Source organism: Bufo bufo, chromosome 4 (assembly GCF_905171765.1).
Source record: "Bufo bufo chromosome 4, aBufBuf1.1, whole genome shotgun sequence".
Classification (NCBI taxonomy): domain Eukaryota; kingdom Metazoa; phylum Chordata; class Amphibia; order Anura; family Bufonidae; genus Bufo; species Bufo bufo.
This window is the reverse complement of record NC_053392.1, coordinates 115,568,581-115,586,803: the sequence shown is the minus strand read 5'-3', so window position 1 is coordinate 115,586,803 and position 18,223 is coordinate 115,568,581. Positions and strand designations below refer to the sequence as shown.

The 18,223-nt window shown below is 44.9% G+C and overlaps 1 protein-coding gene across 3 annotated transcripts in view; it reads left to right on the top strand.

The window, feature by feature from the left end:
- Window positions 1-18,223, top strand: part of EPHB1 (EPH receptor B1) — a 327,629-nt gene that overhangs the window by 112,353 nt on the left and 197,053 nt on the right. For 2 of the 3 annotated variants that reach the window (XM_040427671.1, XM_040427670.1), the window contains exon 2: window positions 17,694-17,758. In XM_040427671.1, the coding sequence (XP_040283605.1) occupies window positions 17,694-17,758 (65 nt within the window). Of the gene's footprint in view, window positions 1-17,396; window positions 17,523-17,693; window positions 17,759-18,223 lie in introns of those variants that run through there. The other variant, XM_040427673.1, reaches the window with a different exon arrangement.

Here is an 18,223-nt window from a genome sequence, read left to right as displayed (position 1 = left end):
CGTTTTTTTAGAGGGAAAAAAAGTCCAGCAGGCGATACGTTTTTTTTCCAGTCTGAAAAACAATAATCTTTGAGGGAAATGGCTCAAACGGATGCTGAATGTACAGAACTGATGCACAGGACCCGTTTTTTTAAAGAATCTTTTTTTTATTTTTATGGATCCTGTTTTTTTCTGTTCTGACGGATCAAAAGAACGGAAAATGAAACAATGATGTGAACCCAGCCTAAGGCTACTTTCACATCTGCGTTTTTGCTGGATCTGTCAGGGATCAACGAAAACACTTCCGATAGGATAATACAACCGGCTGCATCCATTATGATGTATTATCTCTAAAATGGCCATGATTGATCCGGCACTAAAACCATTGTAAGTCAATGGGAACTGGATCCGTTTTCTTTTGTGTCCAAGACAGTGTCTTGCTCCACATCCCATGACGATGGTACTGGTTACCGGTCCGCTAACTCTCCAACCCAAAGTCCCAGAATCGTTTCTCCCTTTTACCCCAATAACGACTCAGACACAGCGGTGGATTTTAATCGGCCACAGCAGCCATTTTATTATTTACATCCTAATAAACATTACCGACGAAGGAAGGTCCTCTAAGCCTCAAAAAATTAAAATGCCATACGGGGAACTCCACCTTGCCTCCAGCCGTTAAGCACCAACTCAACTTTGAGGACCTCCCACCGCCACAGCTGCCGCGACAAAATCAATCCCAAAGAACATCTCCCCCACCTTTCTTCACTTCATACTAAACGGATCAGGAATGTAAACCACCAAAACAAGGGAGGGTGGGCGGGGGTTCGCTGCCTTCTCCTATAAAATGGTGCTCTTTCTTCCCGCAGAGACCCCCATTTACTAACCCCCACCCCCCGTAACCTAAACTGCCCAATCACCATTCCTGCTTCCCTGAATCACCCCCCCCCCATCATGGCTGGCCTCCCCCTAAGGCCTCATGCACACCACAGTGTTTTTTCACTGTCAGTGATTTGGCTTCAGTGGTCCGTGTCCGATTTTGCTTCAGTTGTGTTTCCTTGTGTCTTCCTTTTTTTTTTGTCTGACAGGGGGAAAAAAAGGAAGGTTAATGAAAAGTGTAATTTTATTGCACCAAGGTCTTGTAGAAAAAAACGGACACGGATGACATACCAGTTGTGCATCCGTTTTTTTTGACGGACCCATTGACTTGAATGGGTCCGTCCTCCGTTTTCCACTGACAAGAATAGGACAGGTTATATTTTTTTGACGGACTGGAATCACGGACGCGGAAAAAAAACAGAGGACTATCAGTTTTTTTTCACAACTCCATAGAAATGAATGGGACCTCCGCTAAACTGTGAAAAATGACGGAACGGATGCGGATGCACACAACGGTCGTGTGCATGAGGCCTAAGGCTACGCCTCCAGTCCGGCCTCATTTGATGCACTGAAAAACGCTGCTTGCAGCATTTTTATGTCCGGCACGGGAACGCAACAAAACGGAACAGAATGCATTTTGAAGCACTCCGTTCCATTCTGTTCAGTTTTGTCCCCATTGACAATGAATGGGGACAAAACGGAAGCGTTTTCCTCCGGTATTGAGATCTCAGGAAAAACCGCTGATGTGAAAGTAGACTAACGCTGTTAGCACTGATAGGACAATACCAGCCTGTTCCAACTAGTAATGCTAAGCTGTCAATTTTTCAGAAATGTCTAAGAGGAATAATAGGGGAACAGTACAACAGACATTTGTCAGGAAAGACAGAATTCTTTAGTAATACAGACTGTCTGTAAAGGCAGTGTGATAGCGGAGCATTGTACAACCCATGCTTGTTTCCACTGGTTTGATGAGCTAGCACTCTATATGCAGTTGTGCTGTCCCAGGGAAGGTAGAAATAAGGCTTGATAATGGAAGGGAGGGGAGGAGGGAGCCACCATCTACAGACAGAAGCATAACCAGGCAGCAGTGTAAAACCTCTCATTTGTCATGCAGGAACAGAGCTGTGACAGGTAAATGTTGCTTACACTAATCCCCGGTGGATTATAGTTCTGCTCAGCAGCACAGATAAAGGAAACTGCAGTGTTAGATGGAGAAAATGGGAAGATGCATGAAAGCCCCCCGTTCCAGCAGTGCCGAGAAATGGGGGAGCCCTTAGGGAGACAGAATAAAGAGACGGGAGGGGACTTGTATTTTTCTGTATCCGTCATCCATACTGAACAATGGCTCTACAGGAATACCGATAGAAGACTTTCAGCACCCCACTGCTGATGGCGGAGGAGGTTATAGCTAGGGCCTCCTTCTCACTAGCGTATGACCTGTGTGCTTATAAAATGTAATATTATTGGAATTGACATATCTACTGCTCACATTGATTTGAATTACCGTAGATATTAAATAAAGGTCTTGAAGGCTCGCTGTTTAATAGCCTCCTGCCAATTTACAAGGTCCTCTCCTTGACTCTGTGTTCTACACTAATTCTCAGATGCTGTCACTACCTTTAGGCTAGGGCTACACAACGACATTTTGTCGCACCAATGTCGCACGACAATTTTCCTAATGATAGTCTATGGTCTATGGAGGCTTGGCTGTGTGCTGAATTATATCACCCCCAGACCATGTTCACACCATAGTTAGAGTAGCGGCTAGGACCCTTTGCCATGCTGAGTGACCGTGACGTGGTGCATTGATGGGCTCCGATATCTTCCTGACTGGAACATATTGGCGAAAGTCTCAGCTTTTAATACCTGCATGTATGACTTCCCAGTATAGTCAGTAGCATTTCTGTTTGGTGCATTTCCTCTCTGTGTTTCATATGTTTATTTGCTACATTCTGTGTAGTTTGCTCTTGTGGTGCATGTGGACCGCGTCGACGTCCTCCATTGTATGCATATTTTGCTGGGGTTAGTCGATTATTGCGGTCCACATGCGGTGGGGCTGCTCCCCCAATAAAAGACACGCCACAGTGTCAGGGGCTGAGCAGCTCCTCCAGAATTGCCACTTCATTTCTGTGTTTTTGTCTTGTTAGATTTGAGTGTGTTTGGACACTCTGTTGCACCTGGTAACTTCCATCACATGGTCTGGCATAGGTGTGGCTCACGGCCTGGCCTCATTCACATTGCACTACCACAGTATTCATGCTGGGCCTTTGTGTGGAGGCTTGGCTGTGTGCTGAATTATATCACCCCCAGACCATGTTCACACCATAGTTAGAGTAGCGGCTAGGACCCTTTGCCATGCTGAGTGACCGTGACGTGGTGCATTGATGGGCTCCGATATCTTCCTGACTGGAACATATTGGCGAAAGTCTCAGCTTTTAATACCTGCATGTATGACTTCCCAGTATAGTCAGTAGCATTTCTGTTTGGTGCATTTCCTCTCTGTGTTTCATATGATAGTCTATGGTGTAGCACTGCGACATGCTGCGACCGCGACAAGACAGTCGCAAAAAATCCATCCAAAATGGATTTTTCTGTGACTGTCACAGTCGCAGCATGTTGCAGTGCTACACCATAGACTATCATTAGGAAAATTGTGGCGCGACATTGGTGCGACATCAATGTCGCGCAACACATGTTGCAGTGTAGTTGTGCCCTATGTGTTGCGCGTCTTATTGTCACGCGACACATGTCGTCGTGTAGCCCTAGCCTTAACCTGCTTTATTCTGTATAGTAATTCCAGTGTGTGTGCAAATGGGTGTTCACTACTTTTCGCTTTTTGGGTACATGGTTTTGGGTACATGGTAACTTCAGACAATCCCTTTTTTGATGTTCTGTTAGGGCTCATTTTGCTAATTGGTTCCATGGTTGACTCTCCCCTCTGTGAGCTAGCCAGGAGGAACTGGAGGACCGCTAGTGCTGTTTGAAAACAGTGAATGGCCCACCATCAATGACCCCCCACACACAATATATGAAGGGGTGGGGGTGGAGAAGTCATCAGTCTTAGGCCTCATGCACACGGCCGATGTTATGGTCCGCATCTGTGCCGCAGTTTTGGCGGCTCGGATGCGGACCCATTCACTTCAATGGGGCCGCAAAAGATGCGGACAGCACTCCGTGTGCTGTCTGCAGCCGTTGCTTCGTTCCGTGGCCCCGCAAAAAAATATAACATGTCCTATTCTTGTCCGCTCTTTGCGGACAAGAATAGGCATTTATATTAAAGGCTGTCCGTGCCGTTCCGCAAATTGCGGAACGCGCACGGACGTCATCCGTGTTTTGCAGATCCGCGATTTGCACACCACGGTCGTGTGCATGAGGCCTTAGGTTTTTTTTCTAGGTAGTGTGAAGTTAGGCTACTTTTTACACTGGTGTTTTGGTTTCCGTTTGTGAGATCGGTCATGGGGTCTCACAAGCGGTCCAAAAGGGATCAGTTTTGCCCTAATGCATTCTGAATGGAAAAGGATCCGCTCAGAATGCATCAGTTTGCCTCCATGTCGCCTTGGAGGCAAACACCAAAACGCTGCAGCGTTTTGGTGTCCGTCTGACGAAACTGAGCCAAACAGATCCGTCCTGACACGGATCCGTTTTCTCTGACACAATCTGGCACAATAGAAAACGGATCCGTCCCCCATTGACTTTCAATGGTGTTCAAGACGGATCCGTCTAGGCAATGTTAAAGATAATACAAACGGATCCGTTCTGAACGGATGCATGCGGTTGTATTATCTGATCCATGACGGGTCCGCACCAAACGCGAGTGTGAAAGTAGCCTAAGAATCACAGAATGGTTCTTTTGATTTGGACCATGAGATCCTAGTCTAAAGGTAGATTATCGGGAATGAACGTTCCTGACAATCTGTCCAAATAAAGGTCCTGCCGATCACCCAAATGCTCGTACATCGGGTGATTCTGTCATTTGTGCAGACACCCAAATTGTAGATTCTAGGAAGCAGATCGTGAGGTCTAAACAGCGATCTGCTGGCCAGAAACAATGCAGCTGTATGAGGATCACAATATCGAACGCTCCTCCTCATACTGTGGACTTACTTTCACTTAGGGCTCATGCACACGACAGTATTTTGCGTTCAGTATACTGGCCGTTTTTTTACTTCAGTATGTGGTACATATACTGAACCATTCATTTCAATGGTTCAGCAAAAAAAACTGAAGTGTCTCCGTGTGCATTCCGCTTCAGTATTTCCGTATTTCTAAACCGTGAAAAGATAGAACATGTCCTATTCTTGTCCGCAAATCACGGTGCTTGGCTCCATTAAAGTCAATGGGTCCGCAAAAGAAACGGAACACATCCGTATGTCTTTCATATCCGTTCCGTTTTTGCTGAACCATCTATTGAAAATGTTATGCCCAGCCCAATTTTTTCTATGTAATTACTGTATAATGTATATGGCATACAGAAAAACGGAATGGAAAAAGGGAAAGGAAACGGAATCACAACGAAAACAAAAAACGGAACAACGGATCCATAAAAAACGGGCCGCAAAACACTGAAAAAGCCATATGGTCGTGTGCATGAGCCCTTAGGCCCCTGTCACACGGGCGAGTATTCCGCGCGGATGCGATGCGTGAGTTGAACGCATTGCACCCGCACTGAATCCTGACCCATTAATTTCTATGGGGCTGTGCACACGAGCAGTGATTTTCACTCATCACTTGTGCTTTGCGTATAAATCGCAGCATGCTCCTCTTTGTGCGTTTTTTTACGTAACGCAGGCCCCAAGTATCCGCAAGCAAGTGCGGATGCGGTGCGATTTTCACGTACGGTTGCTAGGTGACGATTGGGATGGGGACCCGATCATTATTATTTTCCCTTATAACATGGTTATAAGGGAAAATAATAGCATTCTGAATACAGAATGCAAAGTAAAATAGCGCTGGAGGGGTTAAAAAAATAAATAAAAAAATTAAACTCACCTTAATCCACTTGCTCGCGCAGCCGGCATCTCTTCTGTCTTCTTTTTTGCTGTGTGCAGGAAAAGGACCTGTGGTGACGTCACTCCGGTCATCACATGGTCCGTCACATGATCTTTTACCATGGTGATGGATCATTTGATGGACCATGTGATGAACGGAGTGACGTCACCACAGGTTCTTTTCCTGCACACAGCAAAAAAGAAGACAGGAGAGATGCCGGGCTGCGCGAGCAAGTGGATTAAGGTGAGTTTTTTTTAACCCCTCCAGCCCTATTGTACTATGCATTCTGTATTAAGAATGCTATTATTTTCCCTTATAACCATGCCAACAAGCACTGAGGGACGGGGCCCAAGCTGAACTCTTGCACCAGGGCCCATGAGCTTTTAGCTAAGTCCCTGGACCAGAGAATGCCACAGAGACATTCTCCAGACCATAACACTGCCACCACCAGCTTGTGATCTTCCAGCAATGGTTGCAGGGTGTTTGTTCTTTGATGTCAATTCGATAAGATGAAATTTGCGATTCATCGGAGAAGGCAACCCTTTGCCATTCAGCGGAGGTCCAATTCTGATACTTCTGTAAAAATTGAAGACTTTTCTGCCAATATAATTTTGTTAGCAGAGGTGCAGTGATCATCCGTCTGCTTAGGAGCCCCATACACAGTAGGGTTTGCTGAACTGCTTTTCTAGAAACACCTCTGGTAGCCCTCCCGGTTCATTCTGGCGGTGAGCTGCTCCTCTTGTAGTGTGTCGGTCTGCCCTTGCTCACCTTTGTAGCCGACGTTCACCCCTCACATCAGTGGCACGTGGTGCTCCACAGTTTCCGTGTTGCTTATTCACAATGGTGCCATTTGTCTACTGATGATACATTTTCACCACAGCAGTACGCGAACAGTCCACACACTGCGCATGTTCAGAAATAGTGCCACCCTGGAAAGCCAATAATCATCCCTTTTTGTAAATCGTCCCCTTTACGCGTGATGACAACGAGGGATATGTGGTCCTATAATAATGTGACTCGACTGTGTGTATATATATATATATATATATATATATATATATATATATATATATATACAGTGGGATTAGAAAGTTTGGGCAACCTTGTTAATCGTCATGATTTTCCTGTATAAATCGTTGGTTATTACAATAAAAAATGTCAGTTAAATATATCATATAGGAGACACACACAGTGATATTTGAGAAGTGAAATGAAGTTTATTGGATTTACAGAAAGTGTGCTATAATTGTTTAAACAAAATTAGGCAGGTGCATAAATTTGGGCACTATTGTCATTTTATTGATTCCAAAACCTTTAGGCCTCTTTCACACGGGCGTTGCGGGAAAATGTGCGGGTGCGTTACGGGATCACCCGCAATTTTTCTGCGTGAGTGCAAAACATTGTAATGCGTTTTGCACTCGCATGAGAAAAATCGCGCATGTTTGGTACCCAAACCCGATCTTCTTCACAGAAGTTCGGGCTTGGGATCGGTGTTCTGTAGATTGTATTATTTTCCCTTATAACATGGTTATAAGGGAAAATAATAGCATTCTGAATACAGAATGCATAGTAAAACAGCGCTGGAGGGGTTAAAAAAATAAAAATTTAACTCACCTTAGTCCACTTGATCGCGCAGCCGGCATCTCCTTCTGTCTCCTTTGCTGAACAGGACCTGTGGTGACGTCACTCCGGTCATCACATGATCCATCACCATGGTAAAAGAATGGGTCGGTATTCAGTGCGGGTGCAATGCGTTCAACTCACGCATCGCATCCGCGCGGAATACTTGCCCGTGTGACAGGGGCCTTAGAACTAATGGAACTCAAATTGGCTTGGTAAGCTCAGTGACCCCTGACCTACATATACAGGTGAATCCAATTATGAGAAAGAGTATTTAAGGGGGTCAATTGTAAGTTTCCCTCCTCTTTTAATTTTCTCTGAAGAGTAGCAACATGGGGGTATCAAAACAACTCTCAAATGACCTGAAGACAAAGATTGTTCACCATCATGGTTTAGGGGAAGGATACAGAAAGCTGTCTCAGAGATTTCAGCCGTCTGTTTCCACAGTTAGGAACATATTGAGGAAATGGAAGACCACAGGCTCAGTTCAAGTTAAGGCTCGAAGTGGCAGACCAAGAAAAATCTCAGATAGACAGAAGCGACTAATGGTGAGAACAGTCAGAGTCAACCCACAGACCAGCACCAAAGACCTACAACATCATCTTGCTGCAGATGGAGTCACTGTGCATCGTTCAACCATTCGGCGCACTTTACACAAGGAGATGCTATATGCGAGAGTGATGCAGAGGAAGCCTTTTCTCCGCCCACAGCACAAAAAGTGCCGCTTGAGGTGGGCTAAAGCACATTTGGACAAGCCAGCTTCATTTTGGAATAAGGTGCTGTGGACTGATGAAACTAAAATTGAGTTATTTGGCCATAACAAGGGGCGTTATGCATGGAGGAAAAAGAACACAGCATTCCAAGAAAAACACCTGCTACCTACAGTAAAATATGGTGGTGGTTCCATCATGCTGTGGGGCTGTGTGACCAGTGCAGGGACTGGGAATCTTGTCAAAGTTGAGGGACGCATGGATTCCCCTCAGTATCAGCAGATTCTGGAGACCAATGTCCAGGAATCAGTGACAAAGCTGAAGCTGCGCCGGGGCTGGATCTTTCAACAAGACAACGACCCTAAACACTGCTCAAAATCCACTAAGGCATTTATGCAGAGGAACAAGTACAACGTTCTGGAATGGCCATCTCAGTCCCCAGACCTGAATATAATTGAAAATCTGTGGTGTGACTTAAAGAGAGCTGTCCATGCTCGGAAGCCATCAAACCTGAATGAACTAAAGATGTTTTCTAAAGAGGAATGGTACAAAATACCTTCAACCAGAATCCAGACTCTCATTGGAACCTACAGGAAGCGTTTAGAGGCTGTAATTTCTGTAAAAGGAGGATCTACTAAATATTGATTTCATTTCTTTTTTGTGGTGCCCAAATTTATGCACCTGCCTAATTTTGTTTAAACAATTATAGCACACTTTCTGTAAATCCAATAAACTTCATTTCCCTTCTCAAATATCACTGTGTGTGTCTCCTATATGATATATTTAACTGACATTTTTTATCGTAACAACCAACGATTTATACATGAAAATCATGACGAGTAACAAGGTTGCCCAAACTTTCGCATCCCACTGTATATATATATTTTTTTGGGGAATACACCTCACATCATTTCCCGTTGGTTTCTCCATTGTAGGATGCAGATAGGAAACTACTGATGGTTCAAACTTGAAATATGTAGAGTTAGGATTCCTGAACGTTTTTAGGATTTGCGTTGTACAGACCTGAAGTAGCAGCTGATAATATCCGATTGCCCCTGACTAGACTAGATTTCCCTCTGGAATCATTGCTTCTAGAGGAGGAACCTGAGGCCTCCGTACAGACTGATACTGCAGATCCGTGATTCGCACCTTGTTTGCATTAGGTTTAATATGTACAAATCCCGTAGCTTTCATTTTAGTAGCCCTATGATATCTGATGATGTTCAAACTTTTCCCACGTTGAGAGAAGTCATTATCACAGGGGCAGGAGAGCATTAGTACAGGCGCACACCTTTGTACTGGCTGCCACCCATCATATCAGTTTCTCTGTAGGTTTCTGCTGGAGCAGATTTGGCACAGCTTAGTGTGAACCCTGGGAACTTTCTAAATAGTTTTATTGAACCGGACCCAATGTAAAGATACTCTCACACATAGTGCTGGGAATGAAGAAAACACTTGCCCAGATTTACTAATCCTTTAAATTAGACGGGCTGTGTAGACCTGCATCAGATTCATCACCGGGGCTTAGACTACAGGATAAATCTGGCGCAGAGACAGACGCTTTTGTCTAACTTTATACTAACTACTTAGCTTGCTTTGAGGCAGAATTGGGGATGCACCCCTAGGCCACACCCTTTCCTCAAGATGCTCCACCCCTTTCAGTAATCCCCACTCACTTTACAAGCAAGTCAGAAACAGGTGTAGATACCCTAGTTGCACTGTTGCACCAAATTTCTCCAAAATGGCTCCACTTTTTAGACAGATTTTAGGTGCAGCCGCAGACATTAGTAAATCTGGGCCAAGCTACAGTACATTGACATTGCTTCCATTGAAGTCAGTGGAAATGTGACGTGTACCCTTCCCCCTCATACTGACTTGACGACTCATGAGACATTGTAACCTCTATAGCATGGTTGAGACAAAATGATTGTGAAAACCAAAGTAATCAGAAATGATATGCTGAATGATTACATAAAAGAGAGAACATTTAAATCCCGCTGTTAGGCCTCTTTCACACGACCGTTGTGTGCACCCGTGGCCGTTGTGCCGTTTTCCATTTTTTTTCGCGGACCCCATGACTTTCAATGGGTCCGTGGAAAAAACGGAAAATGCACCGTTTTGCAGCCGCATCCGAGATCCGTGTTTCCTGGCCGTGAAAAAAATATGACCTGTCCTATTTTTTTCACGGCCAACGGTTCACGGACCCATTCAAGTCAATGGGTCCGTGAAAGAACACGGATGCACACAAGATTGGCATCCGTGTCCGTGATCCGTGGCCGTAGGTTACTTTTTATACAGACGGATCCGAAGATCCGTCTGCATAAAAGCTTTTTCATAGCTGAGTTTTCACTTCGTGAAAACTCAGAACCGACAGTATATTCTAACACAGAAGCGTTCCCATGGTGATGGGGACGCTTCTAGTTAGAATACACTACAAACTGTGTACAAGACTGCCCCCTGCTGCCTGGCAGCACCCGATCTCTTACAGGGGGCCGTGATCAGCACAATTAACCCCTTCAGGTGCGGCACCTGAATGGGTTAATTGTACTATCATATCCCCCTGTAAGAGATCAGGGCTGCCAGGCAGCAGGGGGCAGACCCTCCCCCCCTCCCCAGTTTGAATATCATTGGTGGCCAGTGCGACCCCCCCCCCCCCCTCTATTGTAATAATAGGTTGGTGGCCAGTGCGGCCCCCCCCTCCCTCTATTGTAATTATTCGTTGGTGGCACAGTGTGCGCCCCCCCCCCCTCCCTCCCTCTATTGTAATAATTCGTTGGTGGCACAGTGTGCGCCCTCCATCGGCCCCCCCTCCCTCTATAGCATTAACAACATTGTTAGCCAGTGTGCGGCCTCCCATCTCCCCCCCCCCCCCCATCATTGGTGGCAGCGGAGTTCCGATCGGAGTCCCAGTTTAATCGCTGGGGCTCCGATCGGTAACCATGGCAACCAGGACGCTACTACAGTCCTGGTTGCCATGGTTACTTAGCAATAGTACAATAGTAGAAGATTCATACTTGCCTGCTGCTGGCTGCTGCTGCGATGTTCGTGTCCGGCCGGGAGCTCCACCTACTGGTAAGTGACAGGGTCTGTGCGGCGCATTGCTAAATGAACTGTCACTTACCAGTAGGAGGAGCTCCCGGCCGGACACGAAAATCGCAGCTCCCAGGTAAGTATGAATCTTTTACTATTGTACTATTGCTAGTAACCCGCTGCCACCAATGATCGGGGGGGGGGGGGGGGATGGGAGGCTGCACACTGGCCACCAATGTTGTTAATGCTATAGAGGGAGGGGGGGCCGATGGGGGGCGCACACTGTGCCACCAACGATTTATTACAATAGAGGGAGGAAGGGGGGGGGCGCACACTGTGCCACCAACGATTTATTACAATAGAGGGAGGAAGGGGGGGGGGGCGCACACTGTGCCACCAACGAATTATTACAATAGAGGGAGGAAGGGGGGGGGGGGCCGCACTGGCCACCAATGATATTCAAACTGGGGAGGGGGGGGGGTCTGCCCCCTGCTGCCTGGCAGCCCTGATCTCTTACAGGGGGATATGATAGTACAATTAACCCCTTCAGGTGCGGCACCTGAGGGGTTAATTGTGCTGATCACGGCCCCCTGTAAGAGATCGGATACTGCTAGGCAGCAGGGGGCAGTCATGTACACAGTTTGTAGTATATTCTAACTAGAAGCGTCCCCATCACCATGGGAACGCCTCTGAGTTAGAATATACTGTCGGAAATGAGGTTTCACGATCTAACTCATATCCGACAGTATATTCTAACATAGAGGCGTTCCCATGGTGATGGGGACGCTTCAAGTTAAAATATACCATCGGATTGGAGAAAACTCCGATCCGATGGTATAAAAGGGACTCCAGACTTTACATTGAAAGTCAATGGGGACGGATCCGTTTGAAATGGCACCATATTGTGTCAACGTCAAACGGATCCGTCCCCATTGACTTGCATTGTAATTCAGGACGGATCCGTTTGGCTCCGCACGGCCAGGCGGACACCAAAACGACTTTTTTTTCATGTCCGAGGATCCTCCAAAAATCAAGGAAGACCCACGGACGAAAAAACGGTCACGGATCACGGAAAAACGGGACCCCGTTTTGCGGACCGTGAAAATATACTGTCGTGTGCAATAAGCCTTAACTTCAAAGTTTTGTCCCATGACAGAGAGGGGAAGATTTATCCAAACTGGTGTAAAAAGTAGAACTGGCTTAGTTACCCCTAGCAACCAATCAGATTCCACCTCTCATTTCCCAAAGGAGCTCTGAAAAATGAAAGGTGGGATCTGATTGGTTGCTATGGGCAACTAAGACAGTTTTCATTTACACCAGTTTTAATAAATCTACCAAAAGTGCTTTATTTTAGCATTTTAACACAGATCTAATATATTTAATTGTGCAAAGACGCTGTGTGATTGGGCCCTAAGGTCTGTCTCTGTTCTGTTTGACATATTCTTTGAGGACAAATGAACATTAAGGGTACTTTCACACTAACGGCAGGGGAGTCCGGCAGGCTGGTCCGGCGAGTGAACAGCCTGTCGGATCCATCCTGCCGCTAGTTCACGTGTGCCCCTGGACTTCCGCTCCGTCCCTATTGACTATAATGGGGACGGAGGCGGAGTTCCGGCAGCAGCACGGAAGCGCACGGTGAGAGGCAGCCGGACTAAAAGTACGACATGCAGTACTTTTACTCCGGCTGCCTCTCGCAGTGCGCTGCCGCCGGAACTCCGCCCCCATTATAGTCAATAGGGATGGAGCGGAAGTCCAGGGGCACACGTGAACTAGCGGAAGGACAGATTCGACAGGCTGTTCAGCCGCCGGAACAGCCTGCCGGATTCCCCTGCCGCTAGTCTGAAACTAGCCTTAGTAACTTATAATGCCGGATTACCGTATATTTCATACTATATGGGTATAGATAAAATAAATCATGACTTTGAACAATGCAAGAAAGATTTGCTTTACTATGATTGGTTGCTAGGGGGAGTTACGTACGGTAGTTATTATGGTTGAAAAAAGACATAAGTCCATCAAGTTCAACCAAGGGATAGGTTGGGATGTGAATTAAAGTATGTGAGTAAAACCCAGATCTCTACACATTTACATAAGCATTAAAGGGTTTTTCCAAGATATTTTTACTGATGACCTATCCTCTGGATAGTTCATGAGGATCTGATCGGTGGGGGCTCCCGTTTATCAGCTGTTAGAGAAGGCTCCGGCACTTGAAGTAGCACTACGGCCATCTCTCTGATTACCAGCACAGCACCGTCCATTTGATAGAGGCCGTGCTTGGTATGTAGGCCATGTCACTGATGAACAGGATGCCACTTGGCCTAGGAAAAGCTGTGAGAAGGTTGTGGCACTCACAGGAGCTCAAGTGCCTTCTCAAACAGCTGATCGATGGGGGTCCCGGGTGTCGGACTCCACAGGTCAGATACTGATGACCATCCCAGAGAATCAGTAAAAATATCTTGGAAAACCTTTTTAATGATATTTAGTTCAAAAAATTCTCTTAAGCCTTTTTTAACGCCATTAATTGTGCTTGTTGAAAGACTGAATGAAAGGTCAACAGAGTGACAGAGATGCTATGGCACCACCAATGAGGCCAGGTGAGGCGATCGCCTCAGGCAGCACCAAGTAGGGGCAAGAGGAGGGCAGCGGAAGGGCCATGGGCAATGAGCGCTTTCATTGTGGCAAAAGGGTTAGGTTAAGAAATTGCCGGTTCAGTTTTCGCCTCAGGCAGCAGATAGGCTAGGTGCACCCCTGGCTGGCAATGGTAGGTCTGGACCAGAATGGCCTCCCATAATTGCTGCATATACGAATTCAGGAGAACAGATATTTTGACTGGTGATATACAAAAACAACACTAGGGATTTTCCAAGTGTCTCAGGATAGGTCATCAGTATCTGATTGGTGGGGGTCTGACACCCGGGACCCCCACCGATCAGCTATTTGAGAAGGCACTACGGCTCGCAATAGCACCTCAGCCTTCTGACAGCTTAGCGAGATCATGTGACGACAGGTTCATCGGTCACGTGTCCTAGGAGCAGCTCAGCCTCATGGAAGTGAATGGGGCTGAGCTGAGATACCAAGCACAGCCGCTATACAATACATGATGCTGTGCTTGGCTTCCAGAGAAAAGGCCCATCACTGCTGCGAGCGCCGTTACCTTCTCAAATAGCTGATCAGTAGGGGTCCCAGGGGTCTGACCAAAAGCTATAATATTCCAAGCTAATAAAATACAGAATTTAAAAATGTAAACTGTAAAGAGCAGAGAACGTTTGTCCAGAAGCAGATGTGAAAGCAGAGATTTACTGAACGTGCATCTCCTCTGGTCTTTATTGAAGCATTATGGGACATCTGTAGTGATGGGATGAGAGGAGTTACTGATGTGCAGTGCAGTAATGAAATAGGAGTCACTGAACCATAATTCTCTGATCCTCAACATCCATAATGGAAATCCATAACTCAGCCTGTTCCTTACATTATGAGAGCATCCATAGTGACTCCACCGGTGCACCCGCTGACCTCCTGCCTGGCATCTGTGATTGAATCATAAAACATCATGGAGCTTATTTACAGCTGACCCGGCCCCTTTCGTACACTTGGCATTCTCTGTTTGTTTGCTCGCCCTCAGACAAGAAATATACATGATTTCTATAAAACACTTTCTCTTTCAATCAGCCCGTGAATTAAATTATTCATCGCCAGGTCATTGTGAAATATGCAATTAATATCATTTCTATTAGTTGGAGAGAAGTGGATTTACCCGACACATTGATAGTCAGATTCTTCTAGTAATAAACCATTTATGAACTTCACTATTAATAGAAGATAATAAATCACAGCTCTACTGTACTGCCTGGGAATGAATGAACGCTGTATCAGTGAGCTTTTATTTGTGATACTGTATAACAACCAGATAGATAGATAGATATAAAGATATGAGATAGATAGATAGATAGATAGATAGATAATAGATAATAGATATTAGATAGATAGATAGACAGATAATAGATATTAGATAGATAGATAATAGATAGATATGAGATAGATAATAGATAGATAGATAGATAGATAGATAGACAGATAATAGATATTAGATAGATAGATAATAGATAGATATGAGATAGATAATAGATATTAGATAGATAGATAGATAGATAGATATGAGATAGATAATAGATAATAGATATTAGATAGATAGATAGACAGATAATAGGAGATAGATAGATAGATAGATAGAAGATTTGGGATGGATAGATAGATAGATAGATAGATAGATAGATAGATAGATAGATAGATAGATAGATAGATAGATAGATAGATAATATGAGATAGATAAATAGATAGATAGATATAAAGATATGAGATAGATAATAGATAATAGATATTAGATAGATAGATAGATAGATAATATATGGATAATAGGAGATAGATAGATAGATAGATAGATAGATAGATAGATAGATAATAGATATTAGATATTAGATAGATAGATAGATAGATAATATATGGATAGATAGATAGATAGATAATAGATAGATAGATATTAGATAAATAGATAGATAGATAGACAGATATATAGATAATAGGAGATAGATAGATAGATAGATAGATAGATAGATAGATAGATAGATAGATAGATAGATAGATAGATAATAGATATTAGATATTAGATAGATAGATAGATAGATAATATATGGATAGATAGATAGATAGATTAATAGATAGATAGATTTTGGTTGCTTTGTGTTGTCGACAGCAGGGGCAGAATGGGAACTTAAAGGGTTTCTGTCACCTAATAAATGGGTATTAAGCTGGCTGACACTAGCGATGTGCTAATGTCAGCCGAACAGAACTATATTAGTGCCATCTCACTGCCTAAAGCCTTTATTTAGAAAAACAAACTTGTATAATATGCTAATTAGCAGGGGGGGGTTGCACCTGCTCCTAGAGGCTCCATTTGCCCACCTCTTTTCATGCCCTTCTTCTCTTGATTGACAAGGCCAGGGCAGCGCTGCTCTCCTCCCGCCAGACGTGTCTGCAGTGTAAATCTCGCGCCGTTCAGTATTCGGTGCAAGCGCAGTGAGGAAGTCGGCAGCCGCCAAGCGTCTTTCCCTCACTGCTCCTGCGCCGATTACTGAACAGCGCAGGATTTACACTTCAGACACGGCTTTCGGGAGGAGAGCAGCGCTGCCCTGGACCTGTCAATCAAGAGAAGAAGGGCATGAAAAGAGGTGGGCAAACGGAGCATCTCAGAGCAGGTGCAAACCCCTCCTGCTAATTAGCATATTATAAAAGTTAGTTTTTCTCAATAAAGGCTTTAGGCAGTGAGATGGCACTAATATAGTTCTGTTCGGCTACATTAGCACATCGCTAGTGTCAGCCAGCTTAATACCCATTTTTCAGGTGACAGAAACCCTTTAAAGTGGCCCTGGAAAAAAGCCGAAAAGTGGCCCCATGTTGTAGGTGGGTTCAAACTGATAGAAGACAGGCTAAAACAAGTAGGTGCGGACAACTAAAGAAGGCGGGGCCTTCAATACTGTAGTACCGCCCCAGCAGAACCAAATACCACAGGACAGCGCAAAATACTGCCACCCAAGCCACAGTATTCAACTGTATCACAGTCATGAGGACAGTAATACAGCTGAGTTCAGGAGGACACCTGCGGACATTGAGCATCAGATCATTAGGTACCTTGCCTGCGTCGGCCCACCGGGAAATTTCCCTGTAGAGTCTATAGCCAATCCGCCCATGGTCGACGGACACCCCCAAACAGCTTTTCTGAGCTCCTTTGATGTCAATCTTCCATGTTGCGTTGCATTCTAGGTTACGTGTGCTATTGCAATTCAGCCTTATTCACTTCAGCGAATAGCAGACATAGCCCATGGATAGAGTGGCTCTGTTCTTATAAGAAAACAGCCATATTTTTCTTCTAATTCTGTACAACCCCTTTAAGGCATGTGCCATGTATATTGCAATGCTGCACTTTGTGTTCCGTAATCTCTAGGCAGGTCAGATGGTATACAGATTGGCAATTATTAAGCAGCACTATGTTAAAGAGTAAATTACAGAACTCTTTGTTCTACTTCTCGGGCTGACATTTTGGGTGACACATACACATGAGTCATAAGAAGGCGTAATTGTGTGTGCACAAGGAAACTGGGAGCACAGTGTGACATATCCTTCTTAACACCGCCGTGGCTAGAAGTGATAGCTGCTCCCATATTTACTAGTCTCTTATGTCACGCTTACCTCGCATGGCTAGCATAACATAGAATTTGCCAAAGGAACAATACAGCAATTTTTTTTGAGGTTGACGATAAAAAGGTAATTTTTTTCAAACTGTGAAAATAAAATTGGTTAATGACACGGAAATGGTATTCATTGTGGGTTATATCGTGTAGAACTAAATCTATAAAGTGTAGCAGCACGTTCAGTAGGACAGGCCGCCTGTGTGTCATATCGCCAAATAAAACTCTTAATGTTTCTCTATTGCAGAGACCCTTATGGACACTCGGACGGCTACAGCAGAGCTAGGCTGGACCGCAAGTCCTTCTTCAGGGGTAAGTGTATCCAAGCCAAAAGCAAGTATCTGACGAAGAGATGAATGGCCTATACGGTAAACTGGGCTACGTTTTGACAGATGTAGGAGAGCTAACCTTGTCCGTTGGCACAAATGATTGTGAAATCTCAATGTGTTATCTGCAGCTTACTATATTACTACACTGGGAGATCATATTTAGAGATGAGCGAATTTCTCAAAAATTTGATTCGATTTTTTCCGAAAAAATTTATTTGATCCGAATTTCTCAAAGTGTTGCTGTGGCACCATGGATGATCTAGTCTGATGCATCAGGCATTGGTGTGTTGAAATCGTGGCTGATCCACGCCTGATTCATCTTGACAAAGGTCAGTCTCTCCACATTTTGGGTGGACAGGCGAGTTCTTCTTTGGGTAACTATGGACCCTGCCGCACTAAACACCAGCTCTGATGCCACACTAATGGCCGGGCAGGACACTTTTTCCAG